General features: G+C 41.9%; 2 protein-coding genes across 5 annotated transcripts in view; one reads left to right on the top strand and one right to left on the bottom strand.

Annotated features, from left to right (window-relative positions):
- Positions 1–1,495: 1,495 nt before the first annotated feature.
- scp2a (sterol carrier protein 2a) lies at positions 1,496–20,996 on the bottom strand. Of its 2 annotated transcripts, none has more exons than XM_064338419.1 (16): positions 20,831–20,996; positions 20,058–20,115; positions 19,459–19,530; positions 18,994–19,125; positions 18,795–18,859; positions 18,552–18,678; positions 18,028–18,091; positions 17,677–17,763; positions 17,311–17,461; positions 16,644–16,791; positions 16,271–16,378; positions 9,512–9,665; positions 6,884–6,983; positions 6,024–6,180; positions 4,101–4,180; positions 1,496–2,624 (listed from the first exon to the last, which is right to left on the bottom strand). In XM_064338419.1, the coding sequence occupies exons 1-16, from the start codon at positions 20,876–20,878 to the stop codon at positions 2,529–2,531; spliced, it is 1,647 nt and encodes a 548-aa protein (XP_064194489.1). In that variant the 5' UTR covers positions 20,879–20,996; the 3' UTR covers positions 1,496–2,528. The 2 variants fall into 2 exon arrangements, with proteins under 2 accessions (XP_064194489.1, XP_064194490.1); XM_064338420.1 differs by having other exon boundaries at positions 6,051–6,180; positions 20,831–20,993.
- Positions 10,212–21,755, top strand: part of LOC135256541 (myosin-2 heavy chain-like) — a 32,044-nt gene continuing 20,500 nt past the window's right edge. For all 3 annotated transcript variants that reach the window (XM_064338413.1, XM_064338414.1, XM_064338412.1), the window contains exon 1: positions 10,212–10,365. In XM_064338413.1, the coding sequence (XP_064194483.1) occupies positions 10,240–10,365 (126 nt within the window). In that variant the 5' untranslated portion in view covers positions 10,212–10,239. The remainder of the gene's footprint in view (positions 10,366–21,755) is intronic.

The raw sequence follows: 21,755 nt of genomic DNA, 5'->3' as shown, positions 1-21,755 counted from the left end.
AACAAATCAGTCATTAACTGGCCCAAATAAATTCCAAATATAATTTTTTTTAAATGCTAACTGGCTAGAATTTTTCTATTTCTTCCAAGAAAGAAATCAAATTGAATGTCGAGTTTCTAAAAACAGACCACTCACCGAATGGACAGACTTCATCTGTGCAGACTGATTTTGAATCCCATTTTGAGCACTTACCTGCCATTATAAATAATATACGTGATGGTCGGGACCAAGACATATTTTTTTTTCTTGATTTGGCTCTGTACTCCACAATTTTACATTTGTGATCAAACAGTTCACGAGGTTAAATTGGACATCCTCGGCTCTTATTTAAGGGTATGTTCATACACTTTGCTTTCATGCAGAAATTACAGGAACTTAATGCATAGCCAGCCAGAATTTTAGGGGGCCAAAATGTTTGGGACATATTAATACTATTTAAATGAAGGATGAATGTACCGTGTATAAATAGTTCATGTGCAAAATTAAATAAGTTCAGTGCTATCATTCATAATGACACCCTTTCATCGTTGAAACCACCGACATTAAACTGGTTTCAGCTGAAGACAGGAAGATCTTTGTCTCTTGGCTTTTTCCAGCAACAGTGGGGAAAAGGGACAGGCACTGTAATATGCCTGTTTTAGGCAGAGATCTCATGCTTTCACATCAGAGCCCATTCACTAAATTAGGTTTTAGCCTCTCACATTTTCAGAGGATAAACAAGCCACTGGGAAAGGGGTCAGTGGGTTCTTGCTAGGGCACGCTCCATCAGAGCAGGACCAGCCAGATGGCGGGGACAGGGGGCTCGTCCTGGCAGAGCAAGGTCCCTCCAGGCCTGAGCCGGGACCCTCCAAACAGAGAGACAGGACCTGTGGAGGCTTTTCCTACCCACAGCACACAATTTCACTCCAAAGCTTTCACTGTTTTCAGATCCCATTAACAGAAGATGGTCACCTTTTTTTCTATGATCACCAAAATGCAGAGACGGAGGATTTGGCTGCATTTACTGTACTCAGAATTCTTCACTATTACTTTTTTTTTTAAGTGTTGAAAATGCAAAGCATCTCATTTGGTCCTGGCTCAGGTGGAAATCCTGGGAATATGTTGGCATGGGGTTTGCTATTAGCAGCACATTTCTGACCCAAAAGTAAAAAAAATAAAAAATTACATACAAGTACATTGGTGGAGGGACATTATTTTTCACTATCTGCAATTGTGTCAGGTGACCATTGGTGAAAATTGTGTATAATCCCTGGTCCTAGTTAAATAAATCAAAACGATAACATTGTGTTATTGACAAGACGGCATATATTATTCACTTGTGTGTAGCTTTTAAAAATGACACTAATCAGACAAAACAAAAGATAAAATACTTTAAAAATCCATGAACTGTGCTCAGGGTGTGTTAGCACAGCTTTAATAGTAGAATCGGGATGTGACTCACACAGCCCTCCCTTCAACACCAAGGCAGTGACAATAACAACTCTCAGCCAGAGACTTTCTTTATTGAAAGGTTTATTTAGGAAAATCGGGACTTTTTGCATTTGTCATCAAAATTCTGACTCTCTTTACTCTTTTTAAATTATTTTTTTTTTACTCCAATACATCTAAATGATTTATACTGGATCAATCTGCAAAACGTATTGCCAGTCTAGAGAGATATAGTGACTACAACTCCAAGACAGGTATAGGCACATTTAAAGGTCTTTTAAAAAGACCCCATTTAAACATGGACAGAGACTCCTTTTACACTGGGCCTTATTAAAGCAACCAGAATGCATTTCAGAGCATTGACTTACCTTTCATAAACAGATATAAGCACATGCAGTGCTCTATGAGATCTGCCACAGGGACATACTGCTCACTTTCATACATAATTTGTGGTTCTCTTCCTTATGCTGCACAGGCTTCAGTTTACATCAACCATTAAAAAAAACCATTGCATTTTTTTTTTTTTTTTTAACAAATGCTTCACATGGTAGCAGTACAACACCAGGCAAGTCGATGCTATGTATGCTTTAAGAAGGCCTTATTAAGCCTCTTAATGCATGAGTGGCCAATAACCGTGCAGATGAATAAATTCAATGCACCTCCTCAGTATGGACCTCTTCCCAAAAACACACCAGTCATTTGGTAGAAGTTAACCGAAGGGCAAAAACTTGTCATAATTGCAGAACAAATCGTACAACCTTGCAAGATTCACCCAACCCCGAAAATGTATATTACTATCCCCTTAACACACAGAAATGGAATTCCACAGGGTTAGGACATTACCTGCTCAGGAAGTCAAAACAAAAAAAAAGATCCAAGACAGCTTATGCAATTATTAATCATTTACAGAAAGATCATTTTAATCAAGATGCGTTAATATTCCAAAGTCTGTGCAAACCTAGAATTGCTCCAATTACTCTGAGTTAGAACAAGGTGGGTGCGGGGGAGGTGAGGGGGGGGTGTCCATCTCCCTACAGATAGGCAGAGGGAACTCCCCCCGTCCTGTGGACTCCTGGAGAGACTGAGGCACAGTCAACCCCTCACAGTTTCGCTTTGCCAGGCTGCAGCTGCAGGTTCTGGAGCTTCATGGCCATGCCCATGTTCCCAGTGATCTTCAGCTTGCCCTGGAAGAAGGCCTTCAGGGCAGAATCAAGACACAAAAAACCAAGTTCAGAGCACAGGAAGCACATAGGAGGACAGGCTATGCAACGTATGGCCTGTCATTCGCCGAGAGCATGCAGTACTGCCTCAAGCCTGGTCTTGAGTATCTACAAAGGCTTCCGTTTCTTGCAGGCCTAAATGCCATACCACTATTAACAACTCTGGGTAACAGTCAATTGAATTTAAATTAAAATACATGCATACCTACAAGTTCCCTTACATTTCTAGACCAGGGCAAAAAAGCAAGAAAGAAAAAAAAAAATACAACTGTATAGTTCCACACTCTAGATTTCTAGTTCTATATCTCTAAACTCCACTACAGTAGTTTCAGTGTTAAACTTATGAAGTAAAAATTATAGTAAAAGAGAATCAATGTCATATTGCTGCAGTTGTGCCTCTCTTAAACAAATAAATAAAATAAAATAGGTGTTCTTCAGGGTGAAGCACAAGATAACTGTTCACTACTTGGAAATTTCCCAAAAATACACCCTGACTTGAGTAAAAAAAACGAAATAATGTAATAAATAAATAAAAACCTTCAAAATTCTAAGAATTCCTGCAAAGTTAAACTGCTGACATTTCAGGCTTTATCCTTAGTTGCAACCTCAGTAAAAGATCAAACTAATCACAGTGGCAGATATTTTTTAAGGTTCCCCACAGAAGGTAGCCAAGACCTTTCAATACTGGCAGCTTTCCAGAAATACAGAACTTCAGGACTCCGTGAACCCACTGATCATCAGAAATATATGATACATCCTATCATTACATAGGATGTTACTCGTTAAGCATTATGCGTTTACCCTTGCAAAGATCAGCAGGCACCATCAAATTAAAAATACATGGTTGTGCTTCCCAGAGAAGCTGCATCTGGGGCTGTGCGCTCCTGATACCAGTATGACAATGCTAACGCAATGACGTCACAAACAAGGTCTTCAACCATCAAGACCAAATCCTCCAGCAGTGAGCAGTATTTCGGAAGTCAGGTGTTACCATATGCTTTTTAGAAATGAGCAAAAAAAACTAGTATTAACCTTGCCTCTGGTACCACCCCAACCTCCAAATGTTTTACGGTACAGCACTGGACCTTGTGCGAACAGTGTACGGCGCATAAATGGTCTGAAGCCAATCTGTATTAGAAAGTCCTTGCAGAATGAAGGATGGGTTCCAACAAAACTGCAAATATTGAATGTGATGAATAATGAATGTCGATGAATGCCTCCAAAGAATAACAGGGAGTCCCGGTAACAAGTTATATTTGGGACGGAAAAATGATTTTTTTTCAAATGCCACCAAGTTAATATTTTCACTCCCTCCTTGAATTTAACCGTGTGCCCGCGCATCCAACTGACCATCATTTTGGGGCCCTTTACAGCCTCAACAAATCCTTCACGGTCGTCACAAAATTTCATTAAATTAAATAGCAACAAAAAAATTCCATGTCACCAGCTTACCGTCTGTGGGTTCATTTTCCCAGTCATCATTGCCAGTAAATCAGCATCTGACATGCAGACGGTGCAGTCTGTCTTTTTCTCTGGAACAAAGCATCAGAAAAAACCAACATTAAAAATCTATATTAAAAAAATTTAAAAGAAGAGGAAACAAGTGCGCTTTTACTTTGTTGATTTGTCCAGTGGATTTTGTGCATTTCACCCCGTTCCATTTAAATCGACCATGACACCCTCCATTCGCCCAATAGTAACTCCAGTTAGTTAGATGTGCCCCGCTACATTACGAGTCCTTCTATTGGGAGACTATATTTGTTATTTGGGATTTCTTATTTTTCCTTTATTGTTTCTGAAAGTGACTGAGTGGAATTCTAAATCACTGCAGGGGTAAGCTATTCGGACTGGTGCTCTCATTCAGCAGATTCATTGTCCTGAGGTTCTGTGTTAAGTTACCTCAAACCTTAGTTTTTAGTTAGGTAGCTAGGGACCAGAGTTGCTTGCCCATTTACAGCACCCATTTCACATTCATTTTCCTTTTATTATTTTTTTCCTCGTTATGGTCTGACCTAGACCTGGTCGTAACACCCTAACAAAGCGCCTGGTTCTAAAGCAACAGATCAATTTCAGCTGCTAATTAGGAGAATCAGGAGTGCCAAATTAGGGATGAAGTGAAAACCTACAGGACAATAGAACTCCAGGAGCAGAGCTGGTCAGCCCTGCTTTAAGAGGTTTTTAATTAAGTGCAATAATTAAAAGCTGAAATCAGCGGAGTCTATGTGCTGAAGGTGCCAGACTGCATTAGAACCCCTTTTTTTTTCTACACTGGCTCTCGAAAAGATGAGGTTTGCTGCCATTATCATGCTGCAGCTTATGATTAACAAAGAAAAATAAATAATAAACTTCATTGAAATGTGTTGAGCTTTAGTTATCCCACAGATGCAAAGAACGTCTGGATAAACCCCATGCTGTGTCCTATGTAGCAGTGTCCTTTGTGTTCCACAAACAGTACTTTTCAGCAGGTTGTTTGAATTTAAACAGGGTAGGGTGATTCATTGGCAAAATTAATTATAGTATCTTGGTTCTCACTTTCAGTAATGTTTATTCTGCAGATGTTACATGCAAGTTACATTTCCACTTAGTTCTAAGACTGCGTGGTCAACATTACAATGGTTGCTAGGGGGAGCATGTAGTCTTGGGGGGTGGGGGTTAATTTGATTGCAAAATGCTCTGCGGGAAATCCTGCAGCAAAAACATGTTCTCAGTCAGTGTAATTGATCAAGAGAGACTAGAATGATAACCAGCATACATAAAAGTATGAATATATATACACACCCCGCAGAGACTTGACTCAGACTTGAGGGGAGAGAAAACAGACACCACACACACACACACACACACACACACACACACCCCACTAATGTAATGAATAATGAATCTGGATGAAAATGCAAACACATAGAGCCCTGTCTATGTAGCTTTACCTCATGGTTTTTCATTTTCAAAGCAGCATGACTTGGATACAGGAAAACTGCACACACTAAAGCACAGTCTTCACTTGTCTTCTCACTTTAGCTACAGAGCATTTGACCAGCTGTGCTGGTTATGGAGGCAGCTGAAAACTGCAATTTGCCAGCGCAGTTGGTGACAGACCACTGACCGGAGCTGTGTGGTGACAGACCAAGGATCACAGACCAGCGCTTTTGGTGGTGGATAACCGACTTGCACTGTTGGTGACGGACCACAGACCGGCACTGTTGATGGATCACAACTTCCACTCTTGGTAACAGATAACTGACCTGCACCGTTTGTGGTGGATAACTGACCAGCGCCGTTCGGTGACGGATGACTGACCTGCACTGCTTATGGATCACAGACGTGTGTACTTGGTGACTGATAACTGACCTGCGCTGTTCATGGTGGACAACTGACCTGTACCGTTGGTGACAGACAACTGACCTGCGTCATTGTCCACAGAGCCCTTGCCATTCTTCACATCCACCACCCAGAGAGCTTCCTTCCCCTCAGGCCCGTCCTTCACCTTAAAAGCAAACACGCCGCCAATCTTCTTCACATACTCCTCCCCATCCTGTGCAGAGGAACAAGGGAGCATTTGGGAGTCAGCAGTCATCACCAAAGTGCTTGTGTACATGTACCAATGTTTAAACCTGTTTTTGCTTTCCTCTCCTGCCTCTGCTGCAAACACTGGTCATTCAGTCTCATCGCTATAATGTCCTCCTTCAGCAGTTCAGGCCAACCGCCAGCAGCTATGCTGCAGACACAGCCGACCCTGGTAAAACATAGGCCTTTAACACACCTGCAGACTAGCTCCCTCCCTCACTAGGCAACAGAAAGGCTAATTATGCAGAGCTGCTGGTCACAGACGGTGCTGTCAGTCAAAACCGGATACACGACCAGTGGGTGCACTTGCACACTGCAGCAGTGCCTTTGTAGGATGACTAACCCAAGTTTGACATGGAAATGCTTTTAAACATATCAAATCAACTGCACGTCAACTAACTACTGTAATATAGTTAACGTGCAGTGTGTAATTTTAGAGGTGTACAAGTTAATGGAAAGAATATTATATACAGCAGGCTATTTTTTTCCTATTTTTCTCCAGTCTCATCTAAATCTTCAATCCATCAAGTGTACGCAATACAGTCCCTTCTCAGAGCAAAGCCAACCTGTTAACACATTAACAGGTCATCACAATCCAGCATACAGTGGGCCTGGGACAGGGACCAGAAAGGCCCATCAAACTGACAGACGCCACAGATTTCAGTGCTTACCTCCTGCAGCTTCTTTTCAATTTCCTGGAAGACTGCGTGTGCCTTGAACCCCTCCAAACCACTGGGGGCACTGGTGGGCACAGCCTGTACCCGCTGAGACCTGAAGAGCAGACACAAGGGGGAGAAAAAGCAGGCTGATGAGACGGAAAGCTCTGCCCTTAGGTTACAGAGGCAATTAGACTGTTGGCACATGGTCTTAAAATGTACCAAACTGCAAAATGACACGGACGTGACTTGCATGGTTGTGAAGTCTGTAACTCTGTTCCTACAGTGGTGGTCAGAATGTCCATTTTAGCTGTAAAACTGACCATCAAAATGCAAAAAATACATATGGTGTGAGATGGAAGGGTCTTGATACAGACAAAAGACAGTAACTTCATATGTATGTTAGGTGGCATACAAAGGAGAGCTTTAAATGAATTCTGTACGTTAGAAAGGATTCTGAAGTCCCCGTTACAGTCCTAAAGCATGTTGACATGGCGCACATACAAGACTGCCTTGGCTTTTGTCCCGGTGAAAACTTCCCATCCAAACATGGACACAAGTTACATACTGCTTGTGTGCATAACAGAACAGAGTTCAACTCCTTTTTTCCCCCCGTTAGACTTTCAGCGGCAATCTTTTATGTGGTTATAGACCATATAGTGTTATTAGGTGCTAAAATGTGTACTTAAACATGAAATTACCCTTCTTGGCTAAGTCACTTATGACAATAGTGCACTTGGTTCAGGGAAGACTGAGGAAAAGCAATGGAAGGTGATGTAACAGTGAAATGGTCAGGTTGCATTTCAAACAGAGCTTCGAAGTAAACTCAAAGTTCAGGGTCCAAACTCTGTACCGCAAAGACACTCGAGGACATGTTATCTTTCTGCACTGCTGTAGTGCATCCAAAAAAATTTTTGAACAACATCAGCAAAAACATCAAAATTAACAGATAGAAACAAGCTATACGAAGACCACAATGGAAATAAGTTACTAACGGAGTTATCCTAAATCATTTTAATTGACATATGACTTCAGTTTCTGCTTGTTCTGCCTTTTAGAATTATTGAATAAATAAATTGAACAATTCAGAGGAAAACCTGTAGCAACAGGACAAAGCGATTCCCACTGGAATAGGTTGTTACCACATGGTGTTTCACTGAGCTTATAGGCTAACACTCAATTACACATTTCTACAGGCATCAGCCTTCACAGACAAAGCCAATTTGTGTATTGACATACAGCCTGGCTAATGCTCAGGTGAAAACACACCATAGACAGCCTTGCACAGGGGTTTTCAAACTCAGTCCCAAGGACCCACATGTGCGTCATCTCACAAATATTTACCTTAAAATGGATTACAGTCCACGACCAGGTGTCCAGGCTTTTCAGAAATTAGGACCCTAGTGGATTTCATCCCAGATTTAACTTAATCCTGGGGTTCTCAAATTCAGTCCTATTCCCACGTTGAGTGCTGTTTTTTTAATATATTTATATATTTTTTGGTAGCAAATCTCTTGATCAATTAATGCAAATAACAGTAAGTTATTCCACATTTTTTCCTAAAACTACACACAGGCTCTCACATAACCAACCTCAACTGGACCACATAGGAGACAGATACATGAAAAGGTTGGATAAACCCATAAAAACACAAGCACAGCATCTGACAACAGTGAAAATGTGAATATGCAAAAACAAATTCAACTGACCATTTTGATAATATGTATGCCCAAAATATTGGATTTCACTAGTTACTGTATGAATAAGTATTTGTCAATATGACATGCCTTTATATTTATTTAAATAAAAGCTCCTTCAATTCATTTACATCGATGTTTCAGTATTAGGTCTCGGGTAGGCCAGGGTTGTCTATGAAGCGTACTGTGACAATTATTTGTGAAATGCGCTACATAAATGAAATTTTATTTGATTTGAAATGCGATAAGCAAGCAATATATTTGAGGTTGTCACGGTATATGATGTGAATTAGTGTACCGTTTGGAATTCAATACATTGGCGTTCTGTAATTTAAAATATTCATTATTTAGATTTTTTTTAATCAATCACATACGGTGGAGGAATTCCAGAAGGCATAGCTCGCCTTGTTCAAGACGAAACGTACCATTAACGTACTGCATTGATGTTAAAGCCGCATTGCATTTAAATTAAGGCATCAGATAATCCCGTAGGTCGGTTATGTGTGAGTTTGCTTTCAACTTCACTTTTCCCACAGCTGTTTTAGATTCAGCGAGTTAGTGTTTCAGCCGCTAGGACCCGACCTATTTCACCCGTCAGTATGTAGCTACTTCAATGAATTCAAGAATGCAATCCGTTTAGCTATAAAGGCATCATTTGCAATAGAACACTTAAGGGAGTCACTTGTTGTTTTTATTGATTCGAAACTGTTTTAGCAGTTTTGATCGTTAGCACGACAGGTCATAATAAAGAACTGGAAAGACAAGTTTACGTGTTAGCTTGCAGTTAGTGTTAGAACATGGCTAACTCGAAGGTTTGCAAGGCTCAGGTTACTTTTTCGCGCATAAAAGATACAAGAATGACACACCCGAGTGGTGAGGACAGAACTGCGGCGCGCCCTATATTATCATTATGGTTTCGGTTTTGTATAAATAAATGTCTCCTTACCTTTCAATCTGTGGGAAGCCCATTCTGTACAGAGTGACCACCACTGCTCCACCAAGGCCGAGGTTGTGCTGCAAGGCGACCTTTGCACCAGGAACCTGCCTATTTCCTGCTTCCCCTCGAAGCTGCCAGCAGAGCTCCGAACACTGCGCCAGGCCTGATGAGTTGAGCACAGAGAGAGGCGTAGCGAAAAAGATTTTTGGCCACAAAATATTATTTTTCATAAACAACAGGGTCGTTACAAGGTTAAACCTCTTGGCGTTGTACGTTCTGTTTGTATTTGTAACGCGCGTTAAGATACCAAGCTGAAGTTTAACAACGCAAAGATATGGTAAGCAGTCAAGATCAGTGGTGACCAACCCTATTCCTGAAGATCTATCGCCCTGTAGGTTTTCACTGCAACCCTACAAACGCGTCATTCAACAGGGGCACGTTCAATCTGAAAACGGGGTGCACCGTTTTGCTACGGTTTCTGGGTTGAACGACATGTTTACTGTTAAACGGTGTGAAACGGTGGGCAACGGGCCTTAAGGTATGTTTTTGTCGGGGTTTATATACATATATACATATATACACATACACCAAGCTGCAGTGGACGCATTTGTGAAGGACCTCAGTTGGATCCATTGTGCGCTGTGCCTTTTTAATACGGCGGGGTTTATATACATGTCGCTGCTGATTGGGTAACACCTCTGTGGGTGTGTCAGAGGTGTTACCCAATCAGCAGCGACATGTATATAAACCCCGCCGTATTAAAAAGGCACAGCGCACAATGGATCCAACTGAAGTCCTTCACAAATGCGTCCACTGCAGCTTGGTGTATGCAACAATTGAAGACATTAGAAGACATGATTGTCGTAAGTATTTTATAGTATTAAACACGTATTTAAACCGATTTGATCAGGGTCCGAAAATTCTTCGAAAAGAACGCAAAGAATGGCTTTCTCAGCTGCCATCGTTGCAACGCTTGCCTAACACAACAGGGTGTTCAACTCACCACCGTTTCCGTTTAAATAAACGTTTTGTCGGGGCTGAACACGCACCAGATCTAGCTGAGCTGCTAATTAGTAGAACCAGCTGCGCCAAATTAGGGTTGAAATTAAAACCTACAGGATTGTAGATCTCCAGGAACACAGTTGGTTACTACTGGTGAAGATGTAATCATAGGCTAGCCCAGTGGTTCTCAAACTCAGTCCTGGGGACCCCTGTGTATGCTGGTTTTCATGCCAACCACAATTGCAATTCCAGAATTTTAACAAGCTGTTAATTTTTCTTGATTAGGTGCGTTCATGTTTTTGGGCAGAAGTCCTCAATCTTATCCATAAAGGGGACGTGGTGGGTGGTCAACCACTACAGTCTTTGCTAAGCACCTTAACACTCCCCCCAGACAGTCATGCAACCCCAGCCCCGGCCACCAGACCACAATGTGCTAATGCCGGCCAGATGGGCAACCCGGCAGACAGCTGTACCCAGGCTGGAGAAACAGAATTTCATTTAGGTCAAACGCACACATGCACTCGCACCAACAATGGACATGAACATATTCAATCATTCTGACAATACTAGGTATGGTCACCCGTCACTCACATTTCAGAAAGAAAGATTACATTTCAGAAGCACCTTCTTTCAGGGTGTAGTCCTCCTTTCTGAATCAATCTCTGCACTCCTGGGCTTTTTAACATTAAAAATACTGTTAGGAACAAAGGCCACTGCCTGATGTTACGCAGGTTTCACAAGCAAGGCCCTTCACACTGACAATAAACACTATGTGCTTTCAGCCCAAGGCCACGTTTTTCATTCTTTTTTTGCGGTCACTACATTCATTAAAAGATCTGCACTCAACATTATTCAGTAAATTAAACTTTAATAAATTATCTTCATTTCTATTCGATATCCAAAATTCTCATTAAGATTCAGCGTAATGCTTTGAAAAAAATGACATTTTTTTCTGCTAGAGCAAGCATTGGCTATATTAATCTAGACCTGGGTAATCACTGGGTAGCACGTGTGCCTGGAGAACTTTTTGGACGAGTGTCAAACCTTGGTTAAAATCCCCCTTGGACTCAAGCAAATCTCGAACTCATTACACTGGCTTGCTGGTTAACTAAAAATAAAACATTTAAATTATTGTTTATCGGTAAAATCTTTGTGGGAAACGCATATGTTAATGGGATCCAAATAAAATACACCCACACTTTAGACAGTTACACTGTCAGAGTTTAACATTAGCTACCTTGTTAACGAGACGACAGACCACGTTATGCACGTTATGTTAGCACAGATGGTTCTGCATTGCACCAACACTGCGATTTGGTCCGGTAGGTAATGTTACCGGTCGTATAGAAACTGGCGCAACATAATGACTTCTTCACGCCAGATGTATCAATTTTCTGAAAACGGTGAAAACGGTTCAAATACACTGCTGCACCTGTATGGGGTGGGCGATATGGCAAAAATATCATATCACAATTTTTTTCAGGCATGATCACGATCCACGTATGATCACGATTCTTTTTCATGTTGGTTTTTAAGACTATTTTGCAAGTTAATGAACAGTGAAATCAAATTAATATCCATATTTAAGAAAATATTGCCCTTCAAGGAAACAAAACCTAAAAGAAAAAGAATAACAGAGACAATTTGGGCCAAAGTAGGCCTACCAGATTGTGCAATTCTGCAAAGTTTAAGTTTGTACCGCTACCGCTAGCCTCTAGCTGTGTGGCTGTGCCTGATGCACTCACGTTAGATCCCCTGATTGTTTGGCTTTCTCTTGAGGTGATTAAAAAGGTTCGTCGTGTTGCCATCCGATGTGCGAACATTTTCTTTGCAAACTTTGCAAATAACGGCGTTTTTGGTCGGTTTTGGAAAACCCAAACCAGTTCCATATCACGGACGTCAATTTTTTTTAGGGACCAACTCCTCCCTGGTGTCAGCTATGCCGCTATGTTGTCAAATAAAAAAGGGGGAGGAAAATAAATCCAAGGCGCTACGTACTGTTTGCTATTATTGGTTTATTGGTGTGTCTGTTAGGGGAGGCGCAACACGGACTGGCGAAGTGTGATTTTATGTTTGGCTGAGAACAACGTTGGATGCCATGTATGAGCGATGTTAGTGCAACTGATAGAATGTGCAGTTTCACTGTAACCTGATACTCGCGATCTCTCTGGAAAGGCAGATCGTGGAGACATTTTAATCGTTCGCGATCTAATATCGTCATATCGCCCACCCCTAACTGATAACTACTTTTTCTGTGCATGGCAAATTGTGGTCACTCACTCACTCACGGACATTTTGTAGGACGCATGCGCAGGTGGTGCTTCTTTTAGTAGGACACATGCGCAGGTGAATCTCCCAAAATCACCACTTCGAACGGCAAGATTTTAAAGCACAGCTTTATCACCTAACGTTACTTTAGCTAACCCTAACATGTTAGCATTTCGCCTACTTTAGTTAACCTAGTTAGCGTGTATGGATGCTATCCTGCACGCATGAGTAGGAGCTAAGGACACACAGCTACAACCACCGATACAGATGTATGGACACATAGACGACAACAAATAACGTTACAGAGGTGAGGACATGCCATAGCTAGCTAGCTATATAGTTTGCCAAGTTGCGCCATGGGTCTGGACGGTTTTGTGCTTGTTAACTAGGCGACCATAGCTACCCTGCAATGCCACATTTCTAAATTAACATTATGCTGCTAACGTTAACTCTACAAATATTTAATAAATCACACAACCCCCAATGCAACTACCACCCAGCATGCATTAGAGGCTGATGTTGTTACTTTATCGTGCAGTGTGAAAAAGATCTGACACGCACACAAGCTAACTGCAGTATGACGCAGTTTAGAATTACACACTTAATACCAATGCAAAATAGGTCATTGTCAACAGACAGGTCAATTTTAGTACGAAGTTGCTTAGCATGAATTTGTCCCTGCATTTGCTTTCATTGACCAATCAGTGTCTTTGCATCCCACTGTCCTGGATGTGTGCGCCTTTCAACATTATAAAATGTAGCAATTTAGCATGCATGTATGCCTTCCCCCACCACCCCCCTGGCTAATCTGCAGTGACGAGCCTCCTGTGTTAGCGTTAAAGCTATGCATTCATCTCATTTGGGTAATGGGATTTTTCCTCAGAGTAAAGCCATTACAGTCAAGCCCAGGCTGGCCCTTTGCAGAAACGGTCTGTATTCAGGTTTCTGCAGGTGGTTCGGCTCTCTTAACTGAAGACCTGCAATAATACGCTTCAAGTAAATGTGAAAACATATTTCAAATCGTTTTTTCGACAGATTTTTAGAGCAAGACTTATAACAGCGGTCATGAACTCTGGTCTTGGGAGCCATAGGGTCTGCTGATTATTCAGCACTGGACTGACCCAAGGAGCCAGGATAGTGACCTCCCACTCAAAAGTACACCAGAAGAGATAATCCAGAGGATCACACAGAAGGGATTGGAGTTTTAACTCAGAAACTCTCTTCAGAAAATTTTCGAAGCTTCCTTAAATTTCAAATTCATGAAACCTCAAAGGTCCAATTAGGAAACAACTCAAGCTAACCAGGTTGCCTGATATTTTTCTGGCGTGTAATGTGCCATATGTTGAAATAACAGGGCAGGACCCCTCTGCAGGAATATTACCAATACAACCCACAGATTCTGGGGAAAGTTGAGGTGTTTAACTTGTAAACACTATGAACATAATGTTGTTCCTCTTATAGATGAAATGGAAAGACCCCTTCATGGTCAATACAATCTGAATGGATAATTAGAGCAACGATTGTTATTTACAATTAATTTGCTACACTTGTATTTGTTTTCTACCAAATCCTTTCCTTAAATTCTCAAGATAACATTTAGAGACATGGGAAACGGTGGGTAAAAATCACATTTTGGCATCAAAACAGAAGGAAAATGAAAATGGAATCCCAACCAGTCCAAGACATAAGCAAGAAGTTCAGTGCTCCTCTATCATTCTTGGTATCAGGTACTTAAAGTAAATCAGGAGTAAACTGAGACACCATTAGGTCTGAATAGTGTTCACTGTGTGAACTAAACTGTGTTCTTGGCTAGAAATAGCTGTACAAAATAAGTATTGTATCTTACTGGACCTGTGTTTAGTAGTTGTCTATGACCATGAAATGCACTTTTTGTACGTCGCTTTGGATAAAAGCGTCTGCCAAATAAATGTAATGTAATGTAATGGAAGCTTATCCAGAAAGCTTACACCTCCTGATAATTGTTAGTTCATCTGCGCTTCACTCAGGAAGTGGCAGGGAGTCTCAACTCAATGAACAGAACGGCAACCTGGGGTCAACACGTGAGAAAGGAGGGAGCATGAGGAAGAACCAGAGAAACTGAAAGACGGAGGCAGAAATCTCTTTCTATACAGCGCTGGGAACGGGATTGGGGAGCGCATATGAGAGAAACTCATCAGCCTAATGGAGGGCGCGAACTTTCACCTTCTTACCCTCCCGGCCTGAGCTCCATTTCCGGGGCAGAGCAGCTGCTGGTGTGAGAGGGCCGGAGGAGGGGCGGCGAGGCAGCAGAGTGAACATCTCACTCAGGAAGGCTAGATTACTCTCTCACTTCATCTCAATTAATATCCTGATACACTGGCTAAGAGAGGCCTGCCAATGCTACAGCCCCCATGTGAAATCCAAAGCAGATCAGGTTATCTTGTGCGCTGCTGCCCTCTGCTGCCCTCATTAATGTCTGCAGGCGCATGCACCAACATGAACATAAATCAGACGCTGTATGTCAGCCGAGGTGTTTTCTCTATCAGTGAATAATTTACAAACCTTTCTAATGGAGTTAAACACTAGGGTAAGGATAAGACTAGACAGGCATTAAGAAATAATGCAAAGCCAGTTTGTTATTTCACAGGTCGTTTTTTTAACAAAAGGCCCCCCAAAAACTGACCACTGTGTGGTTGAAGACCTCTCACCTCAATAACTCAACTAAAGCCTTTATCGTTCACCTGTCTATCTAAAAATCAAAACTACATGATTTACAATAAGAAAATACAGTGCCCTCCAAAATGTTTCACAACCTTGATAATGATGAGCCAACAAGGTTGCATAAAATAAACGATACAGGTAAACTCAAAAAATGAGCGTGTAATATAGCCCTGTTCATTTCAAAAGAGACATTTTTGATGGGGTTCAAGTCTGGAGATGGCTGCTGCAAAACTACAGCTGGGGCCAGTTAACCCTTTCTTGCTTGGTCCTGTGGTAAGCTTGGGATCACTGCTGAACTGGCATGACAGGATCCATTCACTAGGACAGGACATGCCACTTCCTCCCTTCCTTCACTATGTTTTACTCTTACGATCCAGTCATATCCTACTACCTTGTCATAATCACTACTAAATTACACATATAGCATGCCAAATTTGTACGTTTTCTCTAAATAGGATTCTGGGTGGGTGAACAGGCCAGAAGGACATATGTAGCCATACAATATAGCCGTCTTATCAGCAATATTTAGCATTGTTATTAATTGCAAGAATAACGTTGGAACATCTTATTGACGGAACTCCGCGTCCAGCTCAGCCTGGGTGCTAGGGGGTCATCACAGTGGCTGGGACTTCAGCAGGGTTTGCTCCCCCTCCAGGGGTTTTTTTGCCTTGTCTTGGTCCTTACGTGGACTATGGAGATGGATTAGGCCACGAGAGGGGCCGACCACGGAATGAAGGTGTGATGATGACCATATACATGGGGGGGGGGGGGTCCGGTGTCTGTGTGAAGCACTCTTACCAGTGGCTCCCAGCGGGTGTCCTTTTGAGATGAGGCCCCCACTCGGGTTGACCACCCACTTCCCCCCGTACGTATTGTCTCCTCTGTCAATCAGCTCCCCTGCTTCACCTAGGGATGGGTACAGCCGGACAAGTTCAGAAACTCAAGCTAAAAGAACTCAGGGGCTGGTAGACAGACAAATTGCTATGCTTTCTAAATCCCTACACAGACAACAAGAACAGATTTAAATGCACGCAGGGATGTGCATCAGCAAAGCACAGCGATGTTGATCAACCAACCACAAAATCCTCCTCAGCTGTGCTGACAGGGATCGAGAAGAGTTAGATTAATCTTACACTAAAGTCTTAAAAGTTGAACTCAGTCACAGACTTACCCTCAGAACAAAGTCCCAGAGCCTCGTACGTGATGAGCTCATTGGCCGAGAAGCAGTCATGCAGCTCGATGACATCAACGTCAGTCGGCTTCAGGCCCGCCGTATCAAAGCACTTTCTGGCAGCCAGCTTAGTCATGTCATAGCCCACCTGGAAGAAAGAGTGTCAGGAATGCACGGACTCTAAAGGGCACCTAGGCTAATCTGGGGAAAGTAACAACCAACCATTAAATTTAAGATCCTAGCTCAATATGTCATTTTGATTCAATGTTTCTTAATCTTATCAGCATGACAGCTCGGCAATCACTGATGTCCCACCTGACACGTGCATGCATAAAAATTTATGTGTATACATAAAAAAAATGTATGCATACACACAAAATTCTGCTTTGTATCAAGCAGGAGGTGTGTAAACCCTGACGGGCAAAGAAAGAAAAAAGAAAATGTCACCTGACTCAGCATGGATTTTACTAGCTGATATATGCTGGGTTTGGCATTGAATGTTATGGAATTGTCACTGAGCTGTATGCTGACCCCTCTGAGTAAAAGGGGGGGGGGGGGGTCTTTGTAATACAGATCGGCCCTCAGGAACTGTAGTTTGAAACTCGCAGCAAGCCTACCTGGATTATTGTACCCAGGCGGCTGCCCCATACCGCCCCGCCCTCCTTACCGCCTTTATGCAGCTGTTGTCCTGGAACGTAGACGACAGGTCGGTCACCATCTCCTGAGCCACGATCTCCACGGCCTTCTCCTCGAGTCCATGGCTCCTCACGAAGTCCTCGCTGGCCAGAACTGCTGCCCCCGCACCGTCTGAGGTAGGGCTGAAGCCAGCGACACAGAAACACACACACACACACACACAATGCTGATGTTCCATCTGTGTCTTTACCATTGCAATAGAGTGCTAAACAAACTAAAAGCATGACTTTGATATGGTGTATTCTATTGATGAGAGCCTGATCCACTGTTAGCCATGATGGTTTGATTCTTTATTAATAGTAATCACTTAGTGCCAGCATCAGAACTGGCTCCTTACCAGCACTGCAACAGAGTCAGGAACTCAAAGACCTTTTTTGACTTCAGCACCTGGTCCAGACTGTATTCATTCTGGAACTGAGAGTATCTGACAAGCAAATCAAACAATTAATTGCACTCATATATTTCTCATTCTCCTGTCTATGACTAAGTCAAACTGATACAGGACACAGTTATACAGCAATGCAGCTGTGTGACATGAAGAGAATTGTATACATCCTATAGTTTCGATATGAAATTAAAATGATGTGATAGTAATAAATATTCATGTTCATTTCATGTAAACGCCAAACAGACAACACCATGCTGTAATAAATGAATGCTCAGACCAATTAAATTTGTGAAGACTTACGGGTTGTTGGTAGAATGTTTATGGTTCTTCCAGGCGATTTTAGCGAAATGCTCAGTTTTAGTCCCTAAAAACAAGATTTAATACAGAATTTGGAATCAGAATATGGAATCTAAATATAGCCATAACTCCATCAAGACAAATTACTCATCTATTTGAATGAACAACTGAGTTTTTAGTGGAATGTGTATGGAGTTACGAACTGGCTGGTCAAACTGACTGGGCGGGGGGGGGGGGTGACCAGGAGTAGCATTTAATCAAAATTAAGCTCTTTATGATCAAATTAGACAATTAGACAATGGAGCACGTCCTACCACTACAGTTGAAAACATATAATGCAAGAAAATCAACCGTGTTTGCTATAAAGAACAAACATGCCAAAGACAGATGACAGAACAGGAGACATTTGCACAACCAATGTGCCAGAAGGAATCTATACAACAGATAGATCTAAATGCTGGAAGCGTAACTCCTGTAGCACAAAGTCAAAAGTGGTAAGGATCTATGCGACCAAGGACCAAGTTTACCGTATTTCTCCATGTGCTCACGACCAGCATTGCCAAACAGCTGAGGAGCAGCCGGGGCGGCAGCAAGGCCGTAACGATTGATCACCACCTCCATGTGCTTGTCCATGGGATTGGTCCTGTCCATGTACTGCAAAACCAAGCGGATCCGATATTACCCACCTCAAAAATATGTGTATCAACTTATTTTTTACCCGCCAACTGTAGACGTTCTGATGACAGTTCCAGCAGCGGAAAGTTCCGTACCTTCGATGACAGGGAGCCTCTCTCCATCTTTTCAAACCCCAGGGCGAGAACACAGTCGGCCAGACCTGAGGGGCCCATTTTGGAACAAAAAAAAATGAAGGCAACAAATTACGTCATTTTGTCTGAGCAGACAGGGCAGCCACGGTGAGACAGGGTGGACAGGGAAAGCATGTAGGCGGTTTAACCCCAAAACGCTCACCTCCCTGCACCAGCTGGCGAGCCATGAAGAGGGCGGTGGAGCCCGTGGAGCAGTTGTTGTTGACGTTGATGATGGGGATGCCCGTAAGGCCAAGGCTGTGGTAGATGGCCCTCTGTCCACAGGTCGAGTCCCCTGAGAAACACAGGCTGAGGTCAGTGGTCCTGTTCAAAAAGTGTTGAAGAATGAGAAGCCAATGGCTTTAATGCCCAGCGTCCACTGTCAGAATCAAACCCTCCCGATCATCAATACTTCAGTCATAATGAGGGTTTTGAACTAAAGTGAAGCCTTTGCAGGTTGTTGAGCTAAAGACCAGGGTTTCAAGACCAAGTGTACCAATTACTTCTACACTAATTGCTTCTCCAGGGGTAGACATCACATCCTGTAATGAAAGTACTAACTGAGGTCGCTGAACATTTACTCAGAATCTCATGCCGATATCAGCCTGAGGGAAATGCGACTACTCACCATACACATAGCCCACACAAGCCTGCTCTATAGCCGAGTAAGGGACTCCTGCATCTGCCAAGGCCTTCTGTCCTGATGTAAGGAGAGAAACTGGATAGTTAGAACAAAGACTCAAAACTCACGGGGAGTTGTCAGGGTCACATATTTACCTATGCAGTCCATTCAATTCAAAGTCCTTAAAAATTTAGGTACGGAACTTTCCGCTTCTGGAACTGTCAATTCAAGCATCCACGCAAGCTGTAAACTATACATATCACTAGCATTCCAACCATCAGTGAAACAATTCAAAATGGCCTTGAAGGTATCAGCTAGAGTGACGCTGTCGCAATGTTATCAAGAACTTTAGTCAATTATTTTATTTTATATTTTTGAACTTAAAGGATTTTCAGTTGGGGTTTAATTAAAATGAATTTATTGGCAATCACAGTGCTAATACTGCACAATTCAATGTGACCTATTAACAGGCCAACATTTATAAATGCTTGTCTATTAGCCTAAATTATGTGTCTGTATCCTTTTCATTAAGATGTGAGAACAGAAGATGTAAGAAGTACAATAGACCATGTAGACATGTGGAAAACTGCTTTACTTTTGTTTACCTGCTTCTTTGGCCATATCAGGGTAATCAAACTCATCTCTGGCGCCCGGCTTCTCAAACTGCCAAGACAAACAGTGCAGGTTTTCCCTGGTCAAAAAACTCCAAGCCAAGGTCATGATTATTTTCTCCTATCCACTGCACACTGGTATGTGCAATGACACCAGGCATATATCCAGAATGGAGAATACCACGACATTACACAGGGGGAACACTGATGAATGTGTGCTTTGTTCTGGCAGCATGTGACAGCTCCATAATTACAATTAAATGCCATACCATGACTGACAGTGAACTATTGGACATAGTGTTCTGATAAGCAATCGTTTAATAAAAGGCAACAACTACGAAAGAGACCCAATGCTTTAACAGCAACTTATCGGTCACTGGTCAAAGTCCAGTTGCTAACTGCTATGAAATTAACGTCAGCTTGGTTCTACTTGTCGACAGCACTACACAGCCCTACAAATTGTCTGTAACATCTACGGCTATGTATCGTTCAATTTTACGAGGATGAATAAACTTTAAGCAAATGCATTACCTTAATGTTTAAATTGAAATACCACTAGCTAGGAATCAACGCATGATTCCCCTACCAGTTAGCTACTGTTAAATCTGTAGTAAAAATCAGAGGTTATCTACCATCACGTTAGTTAGGCACGTCAAACAGTTAGCAAGGTGTTTCAATAAACATAACGTTACACTATCGCAACTGTCACTGCTTTTCGGTAATGCATTTCTTTCAAACCCTTGGACAACAAAACTCCTTCCTTGTACCTTTGTCATCCCAACTCCGACCACAAAAACACGGTTTTTCGGAGACATTGTTTGGCGATCTGTAGTGTAACAACGCAGCGTCAGAAGCAAGAAAGGTACATTAACAGCTCTTACAGCAAAGTAGAACAGAGCAAAACTGTGCCAGAGTGCACTGTAAACACGGTAACACCGACGTCACAAATGCAATTGATTTTACGGTGTTCATATTGGGACATACTTCATCTGAACCAGTGTTTCTTCTTTTAGAAACTGCGGCGTCCGTAAACCTCATTCAGCGTGAGAACAGCAGGGGGAGACAAACAAATATATTTCAAAATTTGGTCTGTTTATTATCTACAGCACATGCGTGAATGTGTATGTATGTGGGTAATCATGCTTTTCATCTGAATGCGAGTTCTTTCTCCTTTAATGTAAAATGTTTAATGTTTACATTTTTACACCCCTTTATTGTAGTCTTTAAGACTGCCAGGAAGTTAAAACGCTTTTTTTTCATTCACGATTGAAAGTATGATTTAGTCGAACAGTTTATTTTGACACACTCATTGTTTTGGGTATGTCTGTTTCATTCAGTTTTTTCAGTCTCATGATGGCCTGCTTTACTGGCACTGGCCTAATGTTGTGCACTGGCACTTTGGTCCTAATGTTGAGAGAGAGCAGCAAAAGTACTTCACATTGGAAGTACCGCACCTATAATCACCTCTAGACCTTTTGCTAGCTTTTCACAGCAAAACATCACTGTCATAGCTGCTGTTTTGCAAAGATCAGTGCGACATCATGCTGAATTGATTATTGCATTCGGAAAGCAGTTTATCAAATATGCTTTTAGCTAATATTCTGTAAATAATAATTATAATAATAATTATTATTATTATTTATTTTTAAACATATTTCTAAATGTCATTCCATGTTTTAAAGTTACTTGAAC

This window comes from Anguilla rostrata, chromosome 6 (genome assembly GCF_018555375.3).
Source record: "Anguilla rostrata isolate EN2019 chromosome 6, ASM1855537v3, whole genome shotgun sequence".
NCBI classification, from domain to species: domain Eukaryota; kingdom Metazoa; phylum Chordata; class Actinopteri; order Anguilliformes; family Anguillidae; genus Anguilla; species Anguilla rostrata.
This window is presented reverse-complemented; position numbering and strand designations above follow the sequence as displayed.

Coding starts and splice junctions, on each gene's coding strand:
- scp2a (XM_064338419.1), bottom strand. CDS start 20,878: ATGTCTCCGAAAAACCGTGTTTTTGTGGTCGGAGTTGGGATGACAAAG. Junction 18,860..18,993: donor TCGCCAGCTGGTGCAGGGAG/GTGAGCGTTTTG, acceptor TGGGCCCCTCAG/GTCTGGCCGACTGTGTTCTC. Junction 4,181..6,023: donor GTCTGTCACCAACGGTACAG/GTCAGTTGTCCA, acceptor GCTTTGTTCCAG/AGAAAAAGACAGACTGCACC.